The 27,416-nt window shown below is 39.1% G+C and overlaps 1 protein-coding gene across 3 annotated transcripts in view; it reads right to left on the bottom strand.

The window, feature by feature from the left end:
* Positions 1–20,170: 20,170 nt before the first annotated feature.
* Positions 20,171–27,416, bottom strand: part of NDFIP2 (Nedd4 family interacting protein 2) — a 45,170-nt gene continuing 37,924 nt past the window's right edge. For 2 of the 3 annotated variants that reach the window (XM_027880914.1, XM_027880916.1), the window contains 3 exons: positions 26,990–27,056; positions 23,521–23,626; positions 20,171–21,701 (listed from right to left, as the gene is read on the bottom strand). In XM_027880914.1, the coding sequence (XP_027736715.1) occupies positions 23,523–23,626; positions 26,990–27,056 (171 nt within the window). In that variant the 3' untranslated portion in view covers positions 20,171–21,701; positions 23,521–23,522. The remainder of the gene's footprint in view (positions 21,702–23,520; positions 23,627–26,989; positions 27,057–27,416) is intronic. The other variant, XM_027880915.1, reaches the window with a different exon arrangement.

Raw genomic sequence — 27,416 nt, 5'->3', positions numbered from 1 at the left:
CAGAAGGATGGTGGTGGGAAGGATATTCTCTCAGCTGATGTTCAGATACACTTCCTGGTACTGCATCCTGATATTTAATTTAGTGTGAAACTGTGCCTTAAAGCATCAGTCTATCTCTGAATAAAGACTAGGGGATATGGTTTTGTAGCAGCAGCACCGAGAGTTTCTTTCTTTCTCTTTTTTTTTTCTGTTTTCTTCTTAGTACTGAATGCAGAGAGGAAAAGGCAGGCAGATGCATGTCATAAATAAACCCAAAGCGAACAAAGAACAGATGTCCTGAGGAACTTGCTGTCTCAGTATTTGGAGCACAAAGAAATGAAGTAAGCACAGTCCTTCATAGAGGAAGTCCTTCACTTCCTCAAGAAGTTTGGACATGCTGAGAAAGCAAAACAATTTCACAAGGCCAGAGTATACAGGCTTCTAATCCCATGAAAGTAGTATATGCTCTGTCACAAACCCAGAGTCAACAGAGCTTCCCTTTAACACAGGTACAGCACAGTTAAACCATGGGCCTAATACTGATAAGGTTGTTATCACTTAAGAGTTCTATTATAAAGTGTCAGGAGGTTTTTTGGCAGGATTAAAGCAGAGATTAGAAAAAATTATCTTGCTTTCTCCTTTTTTCTCCCTTGGCTAATTCAGTGCACTATACCATAGATGGATCTTAACATTCTTCAGGGCTGGGCAACAACAGCATGAGCACGAGGAAAATTCATTTTAAAGCACTGTCTGCTTTAAAACCTCTGATTCATGATAACTCATGTACTGTAAAAAAACAGTAAAACAGCATGAAAAAACATGCAGAACTCACTATACATTGTAAAGAAAGGTTGGTAGCATCTGCTCTATTTACTCAGTGTTACATGCAATTGTTTTATTTCCCCTTCATCAAACCCCCAGCAGCAGACCTGTGAATGAATGCAACAGTAGGGACACACAGCGGAGCGAGTGGCACAGGGGGCTGTAGGCCAGCAGCAGAGGGTCAATGAGAAGACAACAGCTGGGAAGAGAGGGAGGTGGAGGGAGAAGCCACTCCAAGCAGCACAGCTCTGGACACAGATATTTACTGATAAGTGCTGCTGGAGTGATGTGGTCTAAGAACATAAGTAATGAAGAATCTGGAAGGAGATATCATATCTTTTATTGGTCCTAACCACTGAAGAAAAAAATAAAGACAAGATTTCATGACCTAAAGCTGAGCTGCTATATCTAGAAGTTGTCTATTTTTTCAGCAGTATTAGTGTGTCTAAATAAAAGACTATTCTATATAATAGAATTCTATATATATAATATAAGACTATGCTAGCTCAGCATTCATATGTGTTTCCAGATCAGTGGTTTTGACTATTACATTTCTAATCTAGCTTTCCAGAAAGCTGTTGGAAAAAAAAAAATTAAGAAGCCCCCATTCACAAGTTGGAGGGAGATGTAAATAAATAAATAGACTGGAAAATTGTTATAAGCCTAAGAATCACATGGTTCTTGCCACTTGCAGTTATTGAGTGCAGGCATATACCTGTTTTGATAGCTCTCAGTTTAAGCATGTGCTGAGGAACAGAAAAAGGAAGGAGGCGGTAGCTGAAGTTCCCTGCTCAGCTGTCATGGTGTCACAGCAATGGACAGACTGGAACGCAGACAGAACTGGATCCCACTTCCATCTGTGGCAGAAGATGGCCAAGAGGGACAGTAAGGACATAGGATGTTCAGTGCACAGCAGAGCCATGACTCCACTGCCACAGGTAGCACCTCACCTTGCACTGTATGCAGGGACTCGGTTCTTATCTTCACTGCACTGACACAGGCTTGTCATGACATCCCCCTTTTGTTCTTGTCCTTATCTTGCCTTCCTTCTGCATCTGTTTCTGTGCTCTTCTGCACTCTCTTGCTCCACTGTACTGCCAGAAGCCCCTGCCCAGATCTGCTCTTGTGCCTCTGTCTCTTCCTGGGCACGTCCTGCCCAGAGCCTTGTTAGCTCCTGCTCTGCTCAGCCAAGAGCTATTGGCCCCACCCAGACCTCCTTCCCCATCAGCATGGCAGTAAACTGTCCCCAAGGCACCACTGTTGTGACAGGGGATGGTGAAGGATGGATTCTCATCTGCAGGGGATGGCTCCTCCCACTGCTACCTGTACATCACCAGTAGTGGCGGGAGACTGCAACCAGCAAAGGGAGACCCGTTGATGGAAAACATATTAGACCACGGACACGTAATTCCACCAGGACTTTTTTTTACATAGCCCAGATTTTCTCACAGATCACCATGAGCAGGGACCATTGTGCTACAGCAGGGAAAAGATGTGGGGGATCATAGGGACCAATTCATCCCTCTGAGCATAGGACAACACAAGAGGCAGGAACATGTTTCGGTTTTGCAGTATGCCCAAGGAGAAACTCAGGAATCATAGCATTCTGAAAAATCACATCTATAACTATGTGACCCTTTTTTCTCTTATTCAAAACTCTGTATCATCTTTTCCCCATGCACACCCCTTCTTATGTATTGTCACAGCTGAAATTACAGTATTTGTCCTACAAACGCCACAGAGAAAAACTACAAATTTTGTTTATGCTTAGAACATTTTTCTATTTCTTCTAGTGGAATTTAAATAGTTTCCTGTAATTAGATTTCAAAGAGTTAACTTACTATGATATGTTTAAAAAAAAAAAAAAGCTTACAGCTCCTGAGATAGTATCAGCCCATTAAACATAGGTAAGAATATGAGAGGGAAAGAGAAGGGAACAGATATTATATATGTAAGGAAAATTAAAACTCAGGATGTTGGGTGTGGAGGGAATGTGCTTTGAAGTACAAAAGTTCCATTGTTAATGTGGGACAAAACCTCCCCAGTATGGGACAGAGATAAAAAGGAGGGAGTTTCTAACAGATCAAGGTCAACCAAGATATATGAATAACATAAATGCTATTAATCTCGTACAGCATGAATCAGAGAATTGCAACAGGGTATAGCTGTGTGGCGGAGTTCATGGCATGAGTGTTTTATGCCACTTTGTATTAGATAATGAGCGTATTCATCACAGACTCCTACACATCATCCAAACTGGGAGAGAAGGAGCTCTAAGGAGCTTTAGAGAACAAATCAAAGAGCTGGATCTAAAGCTCAGAAAGGTAATAGGGATGTTCAAATACTGCCCCAAGTTTACATATTTGCAGGCATTCATACAAACTGACTCTGCAGGAAATAGCGTGAGAAAGAAGCTGTTAGTTGGACAGCTTGCTGCTTACTGCTGCTTATTATTTATGACTCTGCCTCTGTTATAACAGCTGATTTTACCAATTAAAAAAAGCCATAGAGCCATACAGGAAAAGACTACACCAGAAAAAGTCTTTCTTGCCCCTTTTTCTTTTTTTTTTTTCTTTCATTTCTCATGGCTGCAAATTTAGACACACAAAGAGAATCAATTTTCATCTTGGAGGGCTTACTCTAAACGTTGTTGGGAAGCAAGGGACTGAACCATATTGGAGTCAAGAAGTACATAACCAGATGTAATTCTGATTACACATGTTGCATTTCCACACATTTTAGTCTCCTGAAATTCCAGAGACACATGTGTTCCACAGGAGAAGCTTAAGGAATAATTTATCTTGGGGAGGAAATGAAAATGCATACAAGTATGTATATAATTCTGACAACAATCTGCAACTAGATTGTTTGCAGTGATTTGCACTTCTATTTATTTATTCCAAATAAACATTTTAACTCAATGACATGGATCTATGTAGCATGGTTTTCCTGATTGTTACGCTTTTAGATTTTTGAAAGAAAGCTGAAATACAGTTGGGACCAAATTAAAATTCCAAAACCAACTAATTCTTTCTCCCTGAGGTTAGCAGGGTTTTCTCAGCATGAACCTAGACTTGCATTCAATTCTACATTTTGGTGCCATGTAATCAATGGAAAAGGGCAAGCCCCATAATGGGGCCAGCTCTCCACAATGAGCACATCCAAACTTAAAAAGAAAGAGATTTTGAAATAGGGGATGGTTGTTTGTATGAAGTAGGATCTAGAGGCTGTGCTGCATCTGCAGTACTCTCTCTATATATATACTTGTATATATACAAACATATATGAATAGATACTCTGTGTGCATATATGTGCACTGTGCATGCATGCATTGTACATGTACATTCATACAATATAAGCTGCTTCTCTACCTGATCTGTAGGAGATATGTTATCTGAGCTTACTGAAGGGAAGTTGGATCAGGGGAGAGGGGGGAATAGAAAGAGAAGAAAGGGATGGAATTGTTCAAGGTAAACCACCTCTCAGCAAATATCTGAAGCCTGCTCAAAGGCAATGCCAGTATTATTATCATGAGAAATATCTCTAGTTAACTTACAAAATAGTCTTGAGCAGGACAGGGAGAACAATGGGAGAACAAAGGAAAAGCAGCAGATTGGTTTCAAAACTGTCAGCAGTCATCGATTTCTGTAGGGAAAATCAGGCAAAGGCAGAGAGCAAGATTCACATCACCAAATTCTCCTTGAAGTTACCTATGTCCAAGTTACCTATGTCCAAGTAGCCAAAGGATCCTGAAACCTTATAGTGGAGAGCAGTGCCAAAGCCTGAGGATCCTAACTCCCACAGAGCCTCCCTGGTGAACCTGGGAGTTTCCAGAGCCCCTTGTCTTGAGCACACTCCTCTCTGTGGAGAGGCCCCCACCTTCCACACAGGCTCTACAAGCTCCTGCTTTGCATCCTGCAGACCTTATCTATACTACTGAATATAACAGACCTGGGAAGGCAAAATGCTCTGCATCTTGAAATAGGAGCTTGCTGCATCCAGGGTCCCTTCTGGGTGTAGTTCTCATGCCCTATGTGCACAAGGTCTCTGAAGAAGGCGTTTCAGGCTTCACCTACAAGCCTAACTAATGAGCCCATGGTACAAAGAAGTACCTTGCCACAGGACTGCCCTGCCCCCTGAACACCTTACCTGGCAGGACAGGCCATCAAGAGTGTGAGCTGGAGGAGAAGGAGGAGTCAGGGGTAGAGGAAACTCTATAGGCACATCTTTCAGGGTATTCAGCTGAGGGGGGAGAGTCAAAAATATTAGACCCAGCTTACACAGTTTTTTACTCAGTGCCTGTCTTATCTAAGATCCATCCCCAGTCTCCTTCCATTCCCTGAAAATTGCCTGCTACGCTAAACAGGTACCCTCAGGCAGCTGGGCTGCTCTAGTAAGGGCAAACTGAGGCAGCCTCCATTTCCACAGGAGGGAGGAAACACCATGAGAGGAGGCACAAGAAATGACACATTCTAATGAATAACTGAAGTGTGTCAGAACATCTTCTTTCCAGATATGGAGAATTAATATATGAATGCTTCAGCAGCCCCACAAAGCTGGGAGGGCAGCAGAGGACAGTTCATTCTTCACTCCTACCGCACCATACAGACACTCAGCCAGGGCATAAGAACAAACAAACAAAAATGGTAATATTCATAGTTGCAAGGAATTGTGAATGTAACATCGGGGGTTTTTTTCAGTATAATTGCTACATTCCATTTATTTAGGCTTGTGCGATTAAAAAAAAACAAAACCACCTCTCAGAAGGTTTTACCTCATAGTTAAATATAGTGGTGAAGCAGTTAACATAGTTTTATGCATCACCGTATTGGCATGGGGTTTTTATCTTCTACTGGCACCATTTTATCCCCGGAGACAATAGGAGATTGTTCTCGCTGTGTGTAAAAAGATCTTGTTCTGGCAAGTAGGGTTCTCCCAGTCAACAAGTTTAGAATCCTTGGTAAGGGAGATATACGCCGTGTTGGGACTGGCCTGCTAAGCAACTCCTCACCACAGCAATCACTCTGCCATTAACTGCTCGCGGGGCTGCTACAGCACTGAGCCCATGCCTGCAGCCAAAGGCAGGTGAGGTGAAGGAGGGAGTACCAAACCCACAGCCCTCTGCTATACTGTTACTACAGAGACAGGGGGAAAGAGCTGATTGACCTTCTCTAGACATAACCTATACCATAAGTCCTAGAAACTATGTGGCGAGAGCAAAATATGTGTGCTTAGAAGCCATTTTCTTTGCTAAAAAACCACAAAATCCATATGAAAACAAAGGTTCTGATTCCCTACTTTGAGTGCTTTTGTGTGCCCCAATATAAAAGATGTACAGTATTTTCTTTTTTTATTCATCTCTTCCTGGTTGTATAAATAGTGCAATACACAATTACAGCAGTCAGAGGCATTAGGGATAAGAAGGTATTTACATCAGAGATGTACATACAAGATTATGTGAGAATGGTAAACTTTTATCTCCATCTTTAAATAAATATTATGTTTCATCCACACCCAAAGTGTTGAAAGAAAGCTGTTTTAGTGTAAACAAATGACTTCCTGGACAATTGTTCAATTTTTTTTGTGACGTTGCTGAGAAATTCAGATTCTATACTGTAGAATACAGCTTACAAATTTTGATCAACCAGATAATCCACCCCAAAATCACCCACACACTGGAACTTATTTGCAGTCATACCACAACATTTGGCTGGCCTGGTATTTCAGTTTCTCATTTGCAGAGGCTAGAAAGTGATTTGTTTGCTACCGGGTTTGTCAGCAATTAGGCATACAGGCACGAGCAACAGCAGCCTGTGCTGTATATTTCATGAGTGCCCACAGCTCAACCCTTCTGCAAAACATGCCTCGGGTCTCAGATTACATTGGAAAATAAAGTCTTCAGCAGTTGGAGCTGCAGTCAGCTTTCAAAATGTTTACTGAGCGTAAGGCTCGGTAAAAGTGATTACAAATCCAACCAAACCCCCGGGCTCTGCAACGATATGAGCTGCCCAGAAGGTCAGAGATGAACAGAGATACTATAGCCACGACTGTTTTCCAGATGAACTGAAATTCATCATCTTGTGGTAGACAGAAAATGAAAAGCTATCTCCTTGCCCTGCAGGGATCAACCTGCAGCTGCATTTCCCTTGCTGCCTTTTCTCTACAAGGCCCAGCAAGCTACAGATGTGTCAATAAATTCCTTGGTTTTTTTCATTTTATTTAAGTCTTGGATGTAAACCACTGAAAAAAAATTAAAAGGCATTTTTTCCAAAGCAAAATGGGACTTAAGAGCAGTGTCCTCAACAACACTTAACCAAACCAACCAAGGTGTTTCAGGGCAAACAAAATGAACAAGTGATTGAGCTTCAGCATCATTTGCAAAATGAAGGCAGTAGCACTTCTATTCAACAGCTTGCAGGAAGGATTTGGGAGATACTGGTTTGGGATATGGAATCCTCAGCAGTCATCTCTTGGGAGAGGATCCTGCCTGCCCTGACAAAGCAGCCCTGCTCTGCCAAGCTCTGCTTTTGGAGTTCTTCCACTCCTTTGTATAAAGTAATTACTTAAATATACATTGAACAAAGAGAGAGGGAAATTACTTTAAGGCCTATCAGTTAGGGCACTCTGCTGGGAGGTAAAGCAAACCAGTAAATAATTCATTAATGATGTTGCTATTTCAGTGACCTAATAAATCTTTATTGAGGAAGAAAAAAGTTGTCATCGGGGACTGGGAAAGTAGCCCCCCAGACACCTTGTCACTTGGGGGTACTGTTTTGCTGCAGGGTAATTGTCATGTTTCCAATGGATATGGATTAAAAAATCCCCTGCAGGTGAAAGGAGAATTGAAGACTCCCCAAACAGGTGTTCTAGTGACAGAACTTTTGGACAAAATGGGAGGTGAGGTTTGTTTGTCTCAGAGCCTTGAAAAGGCTCATATCTTAAAAGAAAACAATTACAACATAAGGCTTTTAAGGAACTCAAGTTAGACCACATCTTTAATAAATTAAATAAACGTAAGGCTGAACTGCAGAGTTCCTGAGCTAATTGTTTTAAAAGCATCCTCCCTGCTTTATTTGGAGGCTCTGGACTCCAGGCAGGGTGCCTCTGGGTGCCATCAATGTCTGTTACAGCTCCTTTGTTTGCTGACACTGCAGCCCAGGAAATGCTGGAGGTGCCGGCTGGGCAGACAGACGGCCTGAGAGCAACTTAGACACCACAAAAATTAATAATAAACTCCCACATTTCCTGACTAAGATGCTTGACAGTGCCACATTATAGACCCCAAGTGTTGCTGAAGCAGGAACTGGGAAACGCAGCTTAAGAAACCAAGTGTCATCAGGAGTAATGACCATGTTTGTCAAGGGACTTTGTGCCCACAATGTCTGCTGCTTCGAACCACAGTAAAGCAAAGAGTAGGCTAGCTAAAAAAGGTAACCTAATGTAACACAAAGTACATTGTTGGAGGATTTAGACAATTCTGCTGCAAACAGAGGTGACATGGTACCTTGAGAAGAGCTCCTTGTCCCACCTCTTCCTGGCCATGGAGAAATCTCCCTCTGCCTTCCAGAGCTTGAAAACTTTGCCATCTCTTCTCACTTGAGAAAAATGCTCATTTTATCTTTTCTATTTGTTTTAAGTTGTTTTTAAACAGGAGAGGCTTAAAATGCAGGCTGTGCAATAGCGTACGATACAGTTAATTTCTCTCGCCATCTAATGTTAACAACATATGGAGACCAGCCTGTGCTGCCAAGGACTTAAATCTATCCTTGCCTCCTGGTTTGTTCACTGAATCTCAATTTTTTATTACTGCACTTTCCTCCACAGGACTTCACCAAAACACCTGGTGGGGACCTTCCACAGGAATGAGTCTCACCCTTCTCAGAGAAGAGACATCTCTTCCCACCACCCCAGGAACACATCCCATCCCACATCAATTTCCTTTCGCCCAAATCCAGATTCCTGTTTCCATTGATAAAGCACATTCCATTAATAAAACTGATTCATGTTTACAGTGTTATACAAATGTCTACAACCTTTTTTTTAATGTTGTTTGACTTGTGGGTGACTTCAGAGCTCCTGATGTCAAGGGACATTAGCATCAGCGGGAGCAAAACCGACGGTAGGCAGGTATTGTGCCAGCTTCCGCATCATTTTGCCAGCTGACCTCACTCCTGACCCACCAGTTGGCTGCTGTTCCCTTCCCAGGCCAAACTATGCAGCAGTTTTAAGATGCATACAAATAAACTATCCAACATGCTGAATTAACCAATGTTTGAATCTGAGTTTCACGATATTTATACAAACCTTTAATTTCACTGCAACCAGATTTTTTGGCATTTCAAGAACACTTGCTCAACTGGATATCACTCTTGTAGCTTTCATTAGTTACTGTAGAGAAACAGCAGATGAAATACTGAGATGCAAATTGTAAGGACAATTTCATACAGAGTTGCAAAAGGGCCTAAAGATCAGCTCACTGGAAAACAACAGGAACAGGGAGCAACACTGTAGACTTGAAATAGGCATTTTTCTTTCACTTTCTGAGTACAACTTCAAGACAGACATAATTTTTTTTTTCTCCCTCCCTGCATACAGTATTGAACTCTGTATTCTTAGGTACCACAGACATGAAAAATGGACTCTGCTTGCAGTCAACATTTGCATCCAGTCTCTCACAAAGCCTGTATGTGAATACTAAAATGGAACCAAATCTGAGATGTGAAATGCACATCTGCCTCAGGTGAAAGCAGATGTTGATTGATGCTTGCTTATTCACCTCTTTATGTATCCTGTCTCTTTACAACTTATGTAATGCACATATTTCATCTTCACTGTAGCTGTATGAATATCTTTCAAGTCTGTCAGAGATGGAGGACTAGGTTGTCATCAGTACAGACCATGAATTCCTTTCTGTTCAGAGCAAAAGTTATGCAATTAAAGTTAACTGGTGGCATTTTCTTTAAAAAGTCTTTGCTAACTGTCTCTGTACAAGTCTGACTGGAGTTGTCCACAGAAGTTAACTTAAGACTATTTTCAAAAAACGTACCTGGCTCTGTAACCTTGAGCAAAAATTCTCTTTCTCAGTATTTACTGGAATATCAGTACTGAATTATTCCTTATAAACTTCTTGTTTTGCAAAACATATTGTTTTGCATTGCATGAAGTCACCTGGAATTCAAAGAATGTGTAAAGTTACATCTTCACTTTTTCAGTCACTTTTGTTAATTATTTTGATGTGGGCTTGGGGCTTTTCCCCAGTTCTGGTTCTTAATCCCATTTTCAGGAACATATTAAGCCTAATCAACATGCAAAACGTATTATTTCAAGGAAGTGTCTTCTCTTTTTTTTTTTTTTATGGAGAAATTAATCCAGAGTTCCTTATGTCTGTAGAAAAACCCCAACCCTGGGAGCAGCAGGTAGAAGAGGAGAAAGAAGGGCATGTTATGCCCCATGCAGGCAGAAGCTGAGGTTTCTCCTTGCAAAGCATGACATGCCAGATCCAAACCCATTGAATTTTTGGTATCAGGATGCACTACACCTTTCACAAGCAGTGAAAGAAAAGACACTGGATGCTGCATATGTCAACAACAGTATGGGCCCCAGCATCTAGCAAGAGCTGTTTGCATTGGACCTGAGAAGTCTCATCAGCCAGGATAGACAGTACACACCACCCGTTTCACAACAAGGTCACTATTTGTTTTGGTGTTGAACAGGGTGTCCAGCTGCTATATTTCTCAGTGAGTTCAGGTCAAGCTCTTGCTGCCTCAGATAGGCCCCATGAGAGGGGACAGGGAGGAATGGATGCCCAAAGGGTAGAGAGCATCCCTCCCATCCTCACTCTTTGCTAATGTGGAAAGGAGTTTCACAAATTGGTCACTCATTAAAAGTTTATATAGCTGAATTCAGGAAGCCTCCTCTCAGTAGAAGAATGATAAAGAAAAAAAAAAAAGAAAGAAAAAAAAACCAAACCAACCAAACAAACAAAACAACAAACCACAAAGCAAAACGAGTTTTTATTGAGGATTGTGCATAGGCACATCCATCAGGGCTGAAGGCAAACCATTACCTTCCAGATACCCATTCAGCCCCTCAGAGAGCAACCAGTTATCATTTATGCTTGCGTCAACACTTGTCACCCTTTCTGTAGGTCTTTACAGAATCCCAAAGGAGGAAAATATGACTAAAGTATTAAAACAAATCACATTTTCTGTGTTTCTTCTTTAACCAAAGACACTGATTGAGATTTTTTAAAAAACAGATGAAAATTCAGTCCTAGAAAGAGAGGCCTCTCTTTTAAATTCCCCCACTCTTCAAGAGCAAGGGGACCACTTACAAATGCCAAGAGAAGATTATATGCTAACACTGGCAGGATTTGAGGCCTTACAGCTTGTGAAACCACAAAGTGTGGTCTCTCTGTCTGGGCAGGGAGAGTGCATTCAGTAACACACCTTCCTTTCATAGTTGTTTGGAATGGGGGGTATTTTCAGAGCTCGCTGCAACTTCCTTCCCTTGTATGGAAACTGGCCTGCCAGAAGATGGGATGTGGAGTGGAGGTGGGAGTGGGGAGGCACTCCTATATCATACAGGATGACAATTAAACATTAACATACACCTTCTGCTACCTGCCAGGAAATCACACAGTCACAGCATTTAATTTGTACAGTGGTGGCAAGTGCAAGTTTGAGCTCAAGTCATGTTAGACTCTTCTGTTCCTCAGTGGCCACAGTTAAATACTCCTCAAATCCTTCATCTTCCTGCACTGTTTTGGATCACTTCTCATTTCATATAAGAAACTGAAATGTTTAGGCTTAACTTTCCAATTCACTAGAAAATCTTGTTTATTTTGGAGCAACTGAATCAGTTTACCAGGCCTGAGGGGTATCTACACTACTGCTTAAACAATATGGAAGCTTCTTACAGGCTTTATTTGATTGAGCTTGTAGCTAAGTAAATTCGTGACATCACGAAAACAGGTTTTAAGGTTATGCCACATTGCACAGTGAAGGTGTCATAGACTGAATGCAAGTACTGGAGCCCCAACCTTCTGCACAGAGGGGCTGTTAGGTCATTCTCTATTGCTATTTTGCTGAGTAAGTTCTCTCCCCGTTGACTGAACCTGGATGCAGTTTGGGCAAGAAGTTATTCCGGAGGAGGTTCCTAACAGGCAATATGACTAAGACTGCACCACGTGTGACTTTCATTCCTCTTCTACTGCCTCAGTTCTCCAAACACTATCTCAGAAGCCTTGAAACCATTTGAGCACATACATGAAGTATGGATGCAATCAGTCTGCTGCAGGCCTGCCAGATCTGTGCAGATGGAAGCCGTTCCGCACCAGTGGCCTGGGTGTCAAGGATCCCTTTCTTTCTGTCGCTGCCGAGCACTGAGTGTCCCAGGCTGTCTCGGAAAACGTGCTTAATTCATGTCAGCGCAAGTCCCTAAGCCCCATCTAGAAAGTGCTGCCTAGCTGTGGAGCAGCACTCCTGCGGTGGAATTGTTATTCTTCATGCCCAAGTGTGTAAGACTCAGAACTGGTAAACCTCTCACTATCACAGGAGGAGGATTCAAGAATCAAATGGAGCTGTAGGCCTCGGAGTACTTGGGAAATCTTTCAAAATCACTCAAGTAACGATTAATCCCAAAATACCTAGAAAGGCTTTCATAAACTATGTAAACGAGCTGGGAAAATGACATTAATTTTGACTAGCAGTTTGCTGTGTGGCATTCCTTGCCAGCTCTATCATTAAAACATACAGCCCCCACAAGCCATACCAAAAAGGAGCCTGGCCATGTAAATTGGTTTCTTTGGTCCTTGTAAAGAACTTAGTTACTTTAATCACAACAAATAACAAAATACTGGGGGAAGAAGTACCACAGCTCAATGATATGTTTTGTAAAAAAAAATTCAACATCTGCATGCTTGCTCCATTATGTCCCAACAGTTCTTGGATCAGAAAGGAGAGAACAGCTGATCCTTATTTTCTTATGAAATACAGTCCGTAGGAAAACAGGATTTCACAAAGCCCAAACTATTCCATTCAAAACACCACAGACTGAAGTCTATTGCCAAATACAAGGCAGGATCCGGAGGGAACCCATGGGATTGGCAACTCTGGAAGTCGTGGTATCCTCAGCCACAGGACAGATGTTCCCGAAGGGCAGGAACACTGGAAGCTGGGGAAAATTGCACAACTGAATTTCACAGAAAGAAATAAACGAGGAACTCTTCAGCAAGCTCCATTGTGACCAAAAGCTATTGTTTTCTTTCTGCAGGGTACATTTTTTATAAGGTACTGAAAGGTGCAGTTTGCAGTTCCAATACTTTTCAACACTGATTCTGTTGACTCCATTTTGGACATATGGCTTTGGGTGGAAAAAGGCATCCTTTGAAGAGGCATTTCTTGGTCTGACTACAGAGTAATCCTTGGTGATAGCTAGACTAGATGATGAATGTGAACTTTTAGGCAAATGAAATTAGATTACATGAGTCCCTCAGCAAATGATCCAGGTACCTAAACAATCAGTCTGAAATAGGAATAATAGGAGAATATCCAGATGCCATGTTTTAAGGAAGATGCCATGTGGGGGAGATAATTTTAGGAATGATTCAGAGCTCTCACACCATCCCTTAGTGTTAAGATGTTTAAACAAGCTGGCAAGAAATAGTGGAAGACCCACCAAACCTTTTCAGTGTTGGAAATATGAGCAGTTCATTAGAGGTTGGACACTCTTTCTCTCCTTTGTCATTTGACAGCAGAACAGTTTGCAGGGCTGCTCAGTAACTCAGAGACCTGGGTTACATCCCTGTTCATGTCAGGATTCACCTGTCAGGAGGGAGCTTGGAACACGAGGGTGCTGTGGAAGGAGGCTCTGAGTATGTGCCTCATCAGAACTTGGTCAGTGATGGCAACAAATGATGATAATGAAATACTGGGACAAGTCACCGAAGACAAATGGGAAATTATTGAGCTCTGGGATTTTTAAGATACATCTGACAAAGTCTTAAGCAATGTAGTCTGAATTCAGAACTGGCCCTCCTTTAAACAGAAGCTTGCACCAGATTACCTCCTGTGGTCCCCTCCAACTGAAATGACTGATTGTGCACTGAGGGTGGAAACTATTGGTCCAAAGGAAAGCATGTAAGAAGCTGTTGAAACCTGGAGTTGGGATACCTGGGAAAGGTGATTTTTATTTATGCCAATTGTAGAAATAATCCTGAAAGCAGGATTTCAGCTTCCATCTGTTGTATAACTAAGTAATACACCTAAAACTGGGCTCATAAAGACACTTAAATGCAATACACATCAGTCTGAGACTCATTTCTTGCTATCATGAAAAAATAAGGTAACTTTTCCAAACTCAAACCTAAATCAAAGCTCTTAGCAGTATAGTCGCCATGACAAAACAGGTCAGCAAAGACCTGGCAACCAAACAAGACCAGTTCAGGTGTCAGGCCGTGGGACTCACCGATTCACCACACAGATAAGCTGCTTCTGGATAGCTGAGAGTTAACCGTATGGTATTTCTCATTTGAAGTGAAAAACAACTCTGTACTAATTAGAAGTACAAATACTACTGGATTGCATTCTATGCATTTCACAAGCCCCAAATCTGGATTAAATCACACACATGAGCTGTTTAATCACTTTTGTAACACAGATGGTCTATAATGGGAAGCTCTAAAAAAGATGGAGAGTGGAGACTGTGCTAAGCACTGCACATAGCATTAGCGCAGGCATCAAAAACCAGAACAAGAAAATATCCAAAGAAATAAAGACACAAAAATTGCCATTATCACTACAATTAACAGTTTAGGGCTGAGATGCAGAATAAATGGTCTGCTGAAACTTCTAAAGCAAACCAAAAGCAAACTTCACTAGCTTTATTTTTCAAAAATACCTCCCACACCATCTTTTCTCTTGGTATCATAACTGAAACATATACTGCATGTACACAAAACACAGCAAATCACTTTACAGACATGGACCACAGAGAGAGATCAAACTCTAGATATAGTACTTATATAGCACAGATACCATAACGTGCAAGACTTTATAAAATCTGCAGAGAAAAAACAACAAATGAAAAAAGCTGTGTGATAACATTTAAAAACAGTTTGTTGTCAGAAACCTTTAAAGGTTATCTAGTCCAAACACCCTGCAATAAGCAGAGACACCTACAACTAGATCAGCTTTCTCAGAGCCCTGTCCAACCTGGTCTTTAATGTTTCCATGTATGGGGCACCTACCTCTCCAGGTAACGTTTCGGTATTTCACCATCTTCATAATAAAAAAGTCTTCCTTATATCTAGTCTAAGTCTAATCTTGTTCAATTTAAAACTGTACCCCTTGCCCTATTGCAACAGGCCTTGCTGAAAGATTTGCCCCCCATCTTTCCTGTAGGCCTCCTTTAGATGCTGGAAGGCTACTATAATGTCTCCCTGAAGCCTTCTCTTCTCCAAGCTGAACAACGCCAGCTCTCAGCTTTTCCTCACAAGAGAATACACCATCCCTCTAATTGTCTTTATGGTCCTCCTCTGGACTCACTCCAAGTCAATGTCCTTCCTTCCTGTGCTGTGGACCCCAGAGCTGGATGCAGTGCTTCAGGTGGGGTCTCACCAGACCAGAGTAGAGGGGCAGAATCACCTCCTCACCCTGGTGGTCACTCTGCTTTTGGTGCAGGCCAGGACATGGCTGGCTTTCTGGATTCAAGTGCTCACTGCGGGGTCACATCTAGCCTCTCATCCACCAGCACCTCCAAATCCTTCCTACAGGGCTGTTCGCAACTCCTTCGCCCCTCAGCCATGTATTGAATACTCCAGCGCAGGTACAGGACCTTGTACAGTTATTTGACTTTCTGAAAGCAAAAAGCAAATGAAGAAGGACAATGTATCTTACCATATTATCAAGGTACTAATTTTTATATTACAGAATCAACAGAGTCCCAGGATCTTCTTGCATCTAGTAAGCGACAGTTTCTCTTTAAAAGTGCAAATTTTATGAGTAATTCCTGAGCAGCCAGTCAGAATTCTTAGTAACCCCTTTGCACAGGGGTCCTCTCGGGATTAGGAACAAGTGTTAATGAATGCATCACATTCACCTATGAGATTTTAAAAAGCATGCTGGGAGGGAACACACCTTTTTCAACCCTAAATTTGTGCAGGTACCACACTAAGCAAAAGGGTAAAAGGTACTCAACCTCATGAGATTTGTGGCAAAATAAAAAGTTGACAACACTGATTTCTTCATTAATGTAAATTTCAGTGTTGAAAGAGTTGAGAAGGTTGCATATGCCACACAGATTGTACAGTCAAAAGACAGGGCTGCAGATTGCATTCTTGCTGGCAAAGCAGGATAACATGGAGAGGCATTTCCCGTGAGGCCAGCTAGGCTAACAATTGCTGGCCAAGTGCTGTAGTTGACAGCCAGCTGGGACCTCCTTCTCCTCGTCCAAGGACTGGAGAGTTTGCTATTTTAGTCGTCTCCAGGAAAACAACCTGAGGGCCCTTTTCACAGATTACACAGGTACACAAAGTGGCTGGTCAACTGGGGAAGAAGATGAGGACTGCACTCAGATGTGCTCTTGTCATCTTGCTAGAAATACCTGCTATGACAGCTGTTGCAAACCCAGAGTTAAAGGTCCAAATAGTCCTTCTCCCTTTTTTTTCCTCTTTCTTCCTTCACAGTGAATCTCTGCTGAATACACAGCAATCTCAGCTTGAACCTATGACATATCCAGAGCACACTACATCATTATGAAGGAGGAATTAGGCAGAGAACTGAGCCAAGTCATATGTAAGCTGCCAAGTCCAACAGGTCACATCAGCTTTCAGTCAGAATTCAGAAACATATTAACTCCTGAATGTGTAAACTTACAAGTTTTATAATCACAGGATTATGCTGTCAGCGTTTCTTGCACTTATGTGTGTCCACGTTATGATGAATACCAGCAGAACTGGTGCGAGTTTACTACAAAATAAAGAACAGCAAAAAACCAACAAACACAACATCGACCCCCCAAAACTCTGACTTCTCAGGGGAAAAATAGCAGCACTTGAGAATCCAAAGTACAGTAACACTACAACTGACTGATAATTGCTTACGATAGAAATTCCTGGTTTTTTGTTTAACCACAGCAAGACTATCCTCAAAGTAACAGCTAAGATGGGATCTGATTCACATTTTAGTTAGAAATGGTTTATTGATTTAATCTGCAAAAATTATTTCCAGTGTTCTGTGTATACAGAGAAGTGAACTGATAGTGCTGTATTCAGAAGTTCCTTGTTTCAAGAGGTACAGAGCTAAATTTATACCATCAAAAACAACTTATCCTTTAAGATGAAAACCCCTATAAAGACTTCCTATGAAAATTGTAAGAAAAAAAGATAGTGTCAAAATAGTTAATTAGAAGTCAAAGAATCAAAGAATTATAGAATCATATATGATTTGGGTTGGAAGGGAGCTTAAAGACCATCTAGTTGCAACCACCCTGCTCTAGGCAGGGACACCTTCCACTAGACCAGATTACTTCAAGTCCCATCCAACCTGGCTTTGAACACTTCCGGGGTGAGGCATCCACAGCTTCTCTAGGCAACCTGCTCCAGTGCCTCACCACCCTCACAGTAAAGAATTTCTTCTTAATATCTAATTGAAACCTGTTCTGTCTCTTTCAGTTTGAAGCCATCATCCCATGTCCTATCACTGCACGCTCTTGTAAAAAAGTACCTGTCCAGCTCTCCTGTAGGCCTGTTGAAGTAAGCAATGATCCCACAGGTGCTCATGCTACCGCTCACATCACGATTAGCACTGGCTTTATTCCAGTAACACTTCCACCAGTAAGACGTGCAGACTTGGCTGTTACTCCCGCATAAAATACACCCCAGACTTCAGACTCCGGGAGAAAGCTCTCAGCAGCTACATACAACAGGAGCAGAAGTGGATTGACCAGCAATGCTACTGCAATTACATTAAACTAAAAGACTCAGTTAATGAATGCATCCAAGCGAAGCACACTTTATAGTCATTTAACTCGTGAACAACTTATAGCAGCAGCAGTTCCATGTGTAACTGGGCATTTGGGAGTCATGGGACTATACCAACCTAGAAAACTAAGAAGGATCAGCATCTGTGCAGCTATGTATAATGAAGAATCAATGAACAACTTCTCATATTACACCAAGGATACCACCACAAACCCAGTTTCTTTGACCACAAGAAAAATTAAGAGTTAAGACTAAAAGAAGTAAAAACATGAGGATAACTGTGACCATCCCCTATATGAAAGAACCAAATAATTTTACACACTTTTTTGAATAGACACCATTATAGTTTACACACTAAAAAAAGGAACAATAGCTGGAGAGCTGACGCTGTTTGCAATACTTTCAAGCCTCATTGCATGCCAGTTTCCTCATGTAGAAAATATACCACAGGTAAAAATCCAGGAAAACTCACTTTGTTTCATTTTAATAGGGTTGTGGGGGTAAAGGCAATCATGTATCAGGAAAACATTTCAAGATCATCTTAAAGGTCTTTCCCAACCTAAATGGTTCTATGATTCTAGGCAGACTCATACACAAGCCAAATTCTGCCATCACTTTAATTCCACTTGCACACATAATGCTTACAACAGGTGGATGTCTTATGTATTTTAAGCATTTTCAGTTGTCTGAAAGCCACTGATATTAAAAGTTGGCTTACGTAAAATATGGATTTATGAGGATACAAACCATCACTGCAGAGGACAAAAAAAAACCTCTTTGGAATTGTTAAGTGCTTTATTTATTAACTGCAGCCAACATGCTGCCTTCTGGCTATCCTTGCTGGGTGCATAGGCAATGCACCCAGAGAAAGAAGAAGGGATGTGGAACTGGAAAGCACATGCTAAGTAGAAAACATAGAGATAGTAAAAGTATCCTTAGAATTATAAAGAAAAAAGGTAAAGATCTCAGGATGGTGGAAAATAATCTATACAGAAGAAACAATACACTGGACTCCACTGTTTCTGGGTGGAATGTGCACATATGCTAATCGTGTTTTAGCATGATAGGAATATATCTTTTCCTTTTTGAGAGACATTTGTTTCCATACCAGAGGTTATTCACCTTCTCTTCAGAAGTTCAGGAAGCTATGGTCATTCCATGAGATGAACTTTTTTGCTCAAGTCAATTAATGCAAGCAACAACACAGGATGGACTAATGTAGAGTATTATGGGAAAACACTCTCAAAAAGTGGAAGAGATTAAAAGGTTTCTGATGTTACGGTAACACATGAATAAAGCCACTTTTCCTCACCTGTTGTCATTGTTCAAAGGGAGGGAAGCAGATACAGAAAGGGTAGGGTGTTGAAATCAGGTTAAAAGGTGTTGCAGGATGAGAACTGTGTCCACACTCTAGGATGAGACAGCAAAGTGGAAGTTTGGAGACAACCTCTGCTCTGTAGGAAGACTGGAAGTGTGAGTCGTGGATCATTTCTGAAATACGTTAACAAAATCCCACAGGCTACCTAAATCATATTCAAGATGTCAATCTTCTTGTGGTGTCTACATCAATAGAAGTAGGTGACAAAAAGAATTAGAAAAATTATCATAATACCCGTTGCTCAAATAAAATGGAAATTTTCTCTCCCCACTTCCCCTCCTTCCGCTGTTTTTGCCCCAAGTTTCAAAGCCTTATTTATTTGCATTCATACAAAATCTGTTTACAGTCAACTTCACTGTGATACTGGAGCTTCTCCCCCTGCTCCCCCCAAGACACAAAGAAAAGCTGGCCAGGTGTCTCTAAACCACAGAGCCAGCTGCTCCAAACCGAGCTCACAGGAAATAGCAAGGAAAATATGCAGCATTTGACACATCTGGAATAGATTGCAGAGTCTTTGAAAACAGTGTCCCAGTTCCCTTCCTCCTGCTGATGAGATTTCAGGCTTCCAAACTGCCACATCAACTATAAAGGATTAGATAACACGTATATTTTTAACCCCACATATTCTTTCTGTCCAAATGACAATTCTTCCAAGGTAGTACACAACGTATCTGTATACAGCTTTCTGTAAAATGCAGTGGATGAAACAGAAATAATTCTATCAGAAGTCTGCTACTTAATATGGGAAAAATGATATAGTTGGAAGATAGTACTAGTTGATATTGGTAAGCATATGGTAAGAAACTGAGGCAATACTGCATACCTTGTAGAGTCACAATAAATCCTTAAAAGAAATGTCCTAACAGTTTCTTCACATAAAATAAGAGATGAGAAAGCGAAGAGAGCACCTATTTAACCAAGTAATTTTTCTATAATTACATATTGACACAAATACTATAGTGTGCATTTTTCAACATGAAGTACAAAAAAAAATCCCCCAAAACATTGTCTTAATTAGCAAAACAAAGCAATGCTTTATTATCCACTTCTTTTTCATCTGGACAGTGAATGCAAAATAACAGAGAAAAACAGATAAGTTTAGAAGGAAATCCCAATAGGATAATGAAAATAATACTTAAATTTCTTCTTTCCATAGAGAAGTAGAGGTGCCCCTAAAATTTTAGTCACTATCTGTATCTCTGAAAGATTAGGAAAACGAATAATGTGACCAGTTTACATACGTATATTTTAAACATTCATTATAGATACAAAACTCAATACAGAACTAGCTTAACTCAACAAACCCCACTGGTTTTAATGTTAGTAATAAAAAGGTAGAATTCTAATATAAAAGAAAAACTGGAGGAAAGTATTTGTATTTTTTTCCCCTTAAAGGTGCAACCAACAACCAATGTATTTTTGCAACTGAGATTCCAGTTGTACAAAGGACTGAGAGATGTATTCTCCTACTTAAGGAGATGCATAAATTTCATAAATTTTAAAAGAAACCACACATGCATGAACAGTAGACAGTACCCCTCAAAGAGATGATATTTATAAGAAAGAAATGGTATACCTTAAGTGAATACTGGGAGAGGTGCAACACACATTTTCTACTTTCAGAGCTTTAAAATATTGTTTCCCTTCCAAATTACCTTGCATTTAAACTAGTTTATTCTTATGAAATGGCAAAGTATTTATTCTAAACAAGCATTATAAGATAGCGATATGATTTGAGAAGCCCTCAGCATGGATGTTGTATTTATACTGAACTCAAGAATGCAAACCTCCAAAATTACTTCTAATAATAACTATACCCTTAATAGCCAATTAACAAAAAATATGTATATACTTCTAATATTAAACAAAATTTAGAGAATATGCTGTTACAAAATATATTTTGACATATTTTCTAAGAAGCAAATCCAACAGTCATTTATGCAGAGTTATTTACAGGGGACTCAAAGTTTATCTTTTTAAGGGAACCAGTATGTTCGGAATTTCATAGAATATTGGTGAATACAAGTTTGTGACAACAAGGAACTCTGAGGTTTAGTAAACTTAAAAATGTTCTATACAATCATTAGGTGAATCTAAATTATATTTAAAAAATTGTCTGAACTGGTTAATCTGAATCATTTAATGCATTTCATTGTACTCAGAAGTTCAGATCACTAAGTCAGTGGTACACAGAAGCTATGAAACAAGTTACCACTTAAATCTTTCAGACACAACAAGTACAGATTGAGTCTGACTGTACCTAATCTATACTTACAGATAGTTTGTTCTTACTTCAATATTATGTTTTTAATAAGCACATATACAAATGTGCTAAAAAAAAAAAAGGCAGCAATAATAAATATTTACTAGAATGACCAGAACTGGTATTTGAGCATAAAGCATCCTGTCATTCATTCTTAAAGCCATATCTTCACTAATTTGTCTTCTTGTTTTAGTAGTCTTCTGTCTTATTAACTTGGAGGGTTACATATCATCTGAAAGTTTCACCAGGACTGGAAAGGAATGTCTGTTCGATGCAGTCTGGAGATAAAGAAAGAGTTGTATTTCAGTTCATCACCATGATCCACTAGAATAGCATTGCTAAGCGACTAGCAAACCTGAACTTCTGCAAAACAGCAGACTCCAAACTCCCCCATGTCAGGAGGGGAGAATAAACCCAAAAGTTTAGTGTTACTTTGTTATGATTTCAAAAAAATAACTGAGAATATTTTTTAACTGTATTTGTTATTTATTAAAACTAATAGTCACCGTAGAGGAGTCACTGTAGATGAAGCTACTGGTCTACGCAAGAACAAGGACGTTTTACTGTGATAGCCATTAATTTGAACTTCCTGTTTCAGTACTTAAGATGCTTCAAAAACATAGTATTTATGGGCTCAGCTCTATAAACACTCCACAGATCTTTTCAGCCCACAAACCATACATCTCAGTGGTGGTTATAGGTAAAGAAAAAATTCAAAGCCACTGAACTTAGATAGGACAACTCATTAACTTCAGTTAATGCTGACTGTTTTGTCCCAAAGCTGAATTCTAACTGCTGAAGAGCAAGGAATCCCAGACAACATTATCCTACATTCTCATTATTCTCTTCAAGCTACAGTTCTCAAATACCATTTAGTCCCAACAACTGTTTTTTAAAGGTAGCATTTTAAAACTTTATTGTACTAAAAGCTAACAGATATTTTCAGTCTTTACACATTTTGGTATTCTGAAGAGATTATACACAGCACTAAGAAGCCATATGTAACTATTGCAAGAAAGAAATACTGCCATGTAGTTGCCAATTTAGGTTGGTTACTAAAAGGCAATATACACCTCAGTTAATTAACTTACTACATAATTTTGACAAAATGGCACATTGAAAGAAATGTTATGTTAACAGATTTTTCCATGATCAAGTGCATATTGTATAGCACAGATACTCATTGTTAGCTGTTTTTAAAATGTATATCACTGTCATATATAAAAGGAATAAAATGAAGTAGGTTTTTTTTAAGCATATACTTTTTTTTTTTTTTACAGGCTTCAATAATGTGTTGCTGATTAATTAATATTGATCCTGTGACCAATCTTGGAAAAAATTTACAAAAAAATTTTTTTTTTTTTACAGCAAACATAGCTTCTCAGGTAAGTCAATACAGTTTTTAAGCATTTTAAGTAAAGTGCAGAGCAATGAAAATGCTGCAGTACTTATTTCTATGCTTAAGCTTAAACTTATCTCATAATGTAATTTAAATAAAAAAAGTTGAACACAATTAAAGACCCCTGGTTGAAGTTACTCAGTGAAGTCCAATAAATCCACTTAACGGATACAAAGTATTTAAAAAAAAAAGAGTGGATATGTGCCAGACTGATTAGTCAGCTACCTGAAGGATATATAAAGCACATTGTTGCATACACAATAATCATACTTGTACATGACTGTCGTAATCCAGTCGTGTAAAGAGAGACAATACTCATCTATTGTTTGCATGTTCAAACCCATGTCAATCAGATTTAATATGCAGGCAGATTAGTGCTTCCGAACATGCTGACAACAGGTTGACTACTAAAGCCAGTTTTCCAGCACAAAGGACAGTATCCTGACAGGCAGCAGATACTGTTCCTTGCTTTGGAAAAATAACGTGTTCCTCTTCGTTTTTGTTACTGAACATTAGTTCAAGGGAGGAATGGAGGCAACAAGGATGCATTATTTACTTTCAAATAAGAAACTTCACCTGTCTCCATGTCCATGAAGAATATACGTAATATTCATGACAGATGTTCAAAAAACACGTAATTGCTGTTTTGTGACAGAAGTTTGATTATTTATTTTTGATTATTTATTTTTTATCCTTACCTTCAGTACAAGAAAAAAAATCTTGTCCTGTGAGCAGCTGCCATGCTTTCAGACATATTTCTGACTTTAAGATAATTAACAAAGCCTCGAAAGAACAAGAGGAGTCCTGAAAGCATAGAAAATGCACAAAATAAAGTATATTAACATAAGTACACACTATCCCATGTTATTTTTTAACATAATTTTCTAAAACCTGGATTATATGATAAAAAGCAAGGTCTTTATGTATTGTTCACAAATTCAACAAAAAAGTCAGCTTTTATCTTGTGATAGGGATTCAGTTTTATGGAAAGCTTTTCAGAAATTTTACAGTCATTCTCGGTTCAAGTATCATCTGCTAAAAAGACTGCATGAAAATACTTAAAAAGAAAAAAAAATCCTGAAAAACAAAAGGATATGATTTGCGCATTCTTTTCAATTAGAATTCTCAAAATAAATTACTAGTGTGTTAGAAGACTACCTGAACCACAAAGTGTACCTCTAGACATGTGTAAGATAAACATCTTACAAGTCAAAAGAGTTGAAAACAAAGAAGGGAGTAAGTAAGGATTGCTCTAGTAGCAAGCCAGTACTAAGCTATGGTGGATTATAACTTGAGATTTAATCATTCAGGAAAAAGCACCTGTCCAAGAGGAGGAAGAATAACTGTCAGAGAAAATTACTCAACATGTGTTAAGATAACATTTTTTCTTAACTCCACATTTCAAATTCTTTTAAAATACTTACATTTAACTGCATTTGAAAGCAAATTTCAGCTAAGAGGAACAAGATGTACATACTAGTCACAGAGAAGTTCATTTGCAACCAGGGTATCTTGAAGAAAATATATGCTTATATGTATAGATACACGCATGTATTAAGATTCTGAAAGTTCAAATGAAAATTATAACTGAAGTTTAACAAGTTTAGTATAGGATTTAATTTTTATCTCTTTCCTACATGATGTTTTCTCTTCCTGCTCTCCTGGATGAGCCCCTGATTTTCTAGTACGATAATTTCTTCTCTAAATGTTTTTTTTCCTTGTGATTTTTAACTTTCCTTTTTTTTTTTTTTTTTTTTTTTTTTTTTTTTTTTTTTTTTTTTTTTTTTTTTTTTTTTTTTTTTTTTTTTTTTTTTTTTTTTTTTTGAAACCAAAGCTTCATTAGGACAGACACAGAAACAAAAAAACAACAGAGAATGATCTGCTAACTAGGGGAACTTTACCTAAGCCAGACACCTTTTTGTGATTATGGCAAATTCTGCAGAGAGAAGAAAGCCATAAGGACTGCAAGTCTACTAGAAAAGCTGCTACCCAGACATTACTAGAGGTAGTCCCACATTCAACTGAAAAGCAGTTGAAACAGCAAAATCAGGGCAGGCAGCTCTTAAGGTGTTTGATAGCATATTTTCTGCATCACACATGCTGGAAAACCAGTCCAAGTTCAACCCATATTTTATATTTCTCTCTTTAGAGAAGGAAAAAAAACATCCTACTTTACATTGTGTTCCTCAAAAAGAAACACTGGCTAACATTAAATTTGAAAATTTGATTTGTATCTCTCCAATTTGTTCACTGTACATGACAGCTCCTAGGAAATGGACAACTTTGTTTTTCTATACATGTTAGCAGATTTTGTCACATTCTGAAAGAAGGAAAGAGAGTAGAAACAGATATGTCAACACCAGAAGAGAGGAGATGGCAGTAGGTGGGTTCAAGTATGTGAAAGGGCTATAAAAAAGACTACAACTACACTTCTGAAGAGATGCTGGACATGCTACTTCACATGGTCTAATGGGAAATTTATCCAAAAAAATAAAACACAGATATGGATGACAGTGTTCCCGTGGCATGATAATACTCCTTCATGTCCTGTTAAGTAGCTTTTTTGGGTCAAATCCTTCTATGGTGTTCCAGTAATCTTGGTATATCCACTTAATCAGTTTAAAAATATTGTTGGCGTATGTCATGCAAAACATTTGTAAGACAAGAGAACACTCACTGCTGGATGCATACTGAACTGTGCCTATTATTCCAAGGCATATCCTAAACTTTGTGATTTAAAAAGTCCTCAAACACTTTAGACTGAAAATAAGGCTTTCCCAAATTAAAAAGTGAGCTACTTTCTGAACATGTGCTGCAAAAGACTAATAAAAAGAAGAAAAAAAGGAAAAAGTTTTTCCATAGACATGGGAGAGGAAGGTTTAGGGGAAGAACACAATATTTTCATCCTAGTGAAAAAAAGTGTCAAACCTCAATCTCAGGCACCATAAGGCTTGGTTTTAATCAAGGACTTATCTGGAGATGTTTGTGCCTGCAAAGAGTCATTCCACTTCCTACTTCAATACAATTACCTCAAATAACATGAAAGGATTCAAGGGACTGGTGCTATGATGTGTTGAACACTTGCAGTTTCTACATATCTCAAGCTATAAAGTGCACAACAATAAAGCAAGGGGAGCATCAGGAAGTTTGATGAATAGGCTCAAACACTACTAAAAGGCAGACAATGCTAATGTCCTTTAAGACTTTTGTCATTTCTTTCAAGACAAATAATGAGTCACAAACATTCAGAATCTCAGTGTTGGTTGTTTTGTTTTTCTTTTTAATTTACTCAGCATTTCATTCTAAGATTCACTGTTATCCATTAAGTCAATCGACTCAAAGGGAAGAGTGCCACCTACTGAATCAGCAACAGTTTACTGTGTTGACTGAGCTGGAAATCGAAAATAAAACGGACAGTAGCATTAACTTCTGTAAAAGAAAATAATTTCAGATTCCATATTCAAATTACAAAATCCACAGTAGGAGAAAAAGTATAGTGGTGAGGGTTTGGTATATCCTCATTAAAAACAGAACAGCAGAATTTGATGCACATAAGACTTTGAACATGGGAAGACAGACCTCTTAAGAGAAAGCTGACATCATGGGAGCACTGTGATCAGCAAGCATGAAGCCATTCTCTCGTCCTACTGAGAAATTACTGATGCAGCACGCATTTCAAAGGACTTGAAAAGCACATTTCGTGACCTGCGCACAAGACTTTAGACTCCACCTTCCTGAGATTAGTCACATTTCTTAAAATTTAATATTTGACATATAGGTTTATAAATTTAAGAATATGTCACTCACTTTTCTGTATGCTCTCTATGTAAAGACAAAATTTTGTTACACAGTTCTGCACCCCTAGATCAGCAGCAGCAGCAGCAGCTTAAAAAGCATAAATTACAAGCCTTATTTATATGCATAATCAATTACGCAGAGCAAAATTTTTTGAGTTGAAGGTTATTTGAATAGTCCACAGTTCACATAACACCACTATGGTAACCAATAACCTTGTGAATACTATGGAAATAAAAACAACACACAAAACTATCAGCAGGTAAAGAAAAACACATAGCTAAATGTGTTACAGAACTCTTACTTACAATGACTTAATTCATCTTTGAATACTTCCACTTCAAAACAGAAATTAATTCAATTGCCACTTACCGAGTACAAGAAATATCCACCAAAGCCAGTACTGTCCATTGAAATATCCAGTAAAATAATCTGAAAACTGAAATCCATACATGAGGTTTAGCTGCAGTAAAACGGATGACTAAGACATTTAATGCACTACACAAATACAGAAAGCATGGATGGAAAAGCAAATTTAAAAGGCATAAAAGGTATTCTTCTAAAATGCAAAACTGGTATTTGTGCAGCAGTTTAATGCACAAAGAACTCATTAGTGTCAATTGGTCTGTGGCAGTTACTTAAAATATCTAAACAATGTGTGTGTATATATATAAGAATATATATATGAAAAAAACCCTTGATTACTTGCTAGTTATGTTACATTTTTTGTTAAAATGAATTGCTACTTGTCGATTTTCTTCTTTTCCCCCCAATGCTTGCCATCCCAAACACATTACAG

Source organism: Empidonax traillii, unplaced genomic scaffold, assembly GCF_003031625.1.
Source record: "Empidonax traillii isolate 1590-97213 ecotype Southwest subspecies unplaced genomic scaffold, ASM303162v1 scaffold78:size1262613, whole genome shotgun sequence".
NCBI classification, from domain to species: domain Eukaryota; kingdom Metazoa; phylum Chordata; class Aves; order Passeriformes; family Tyrannidae; genus Empidonax; species Empidonax traillii.
Note: the sequence above shows the minus strand (reverse complement) of the source record. Positions and strands in the feature narration are given on the sequence as shown.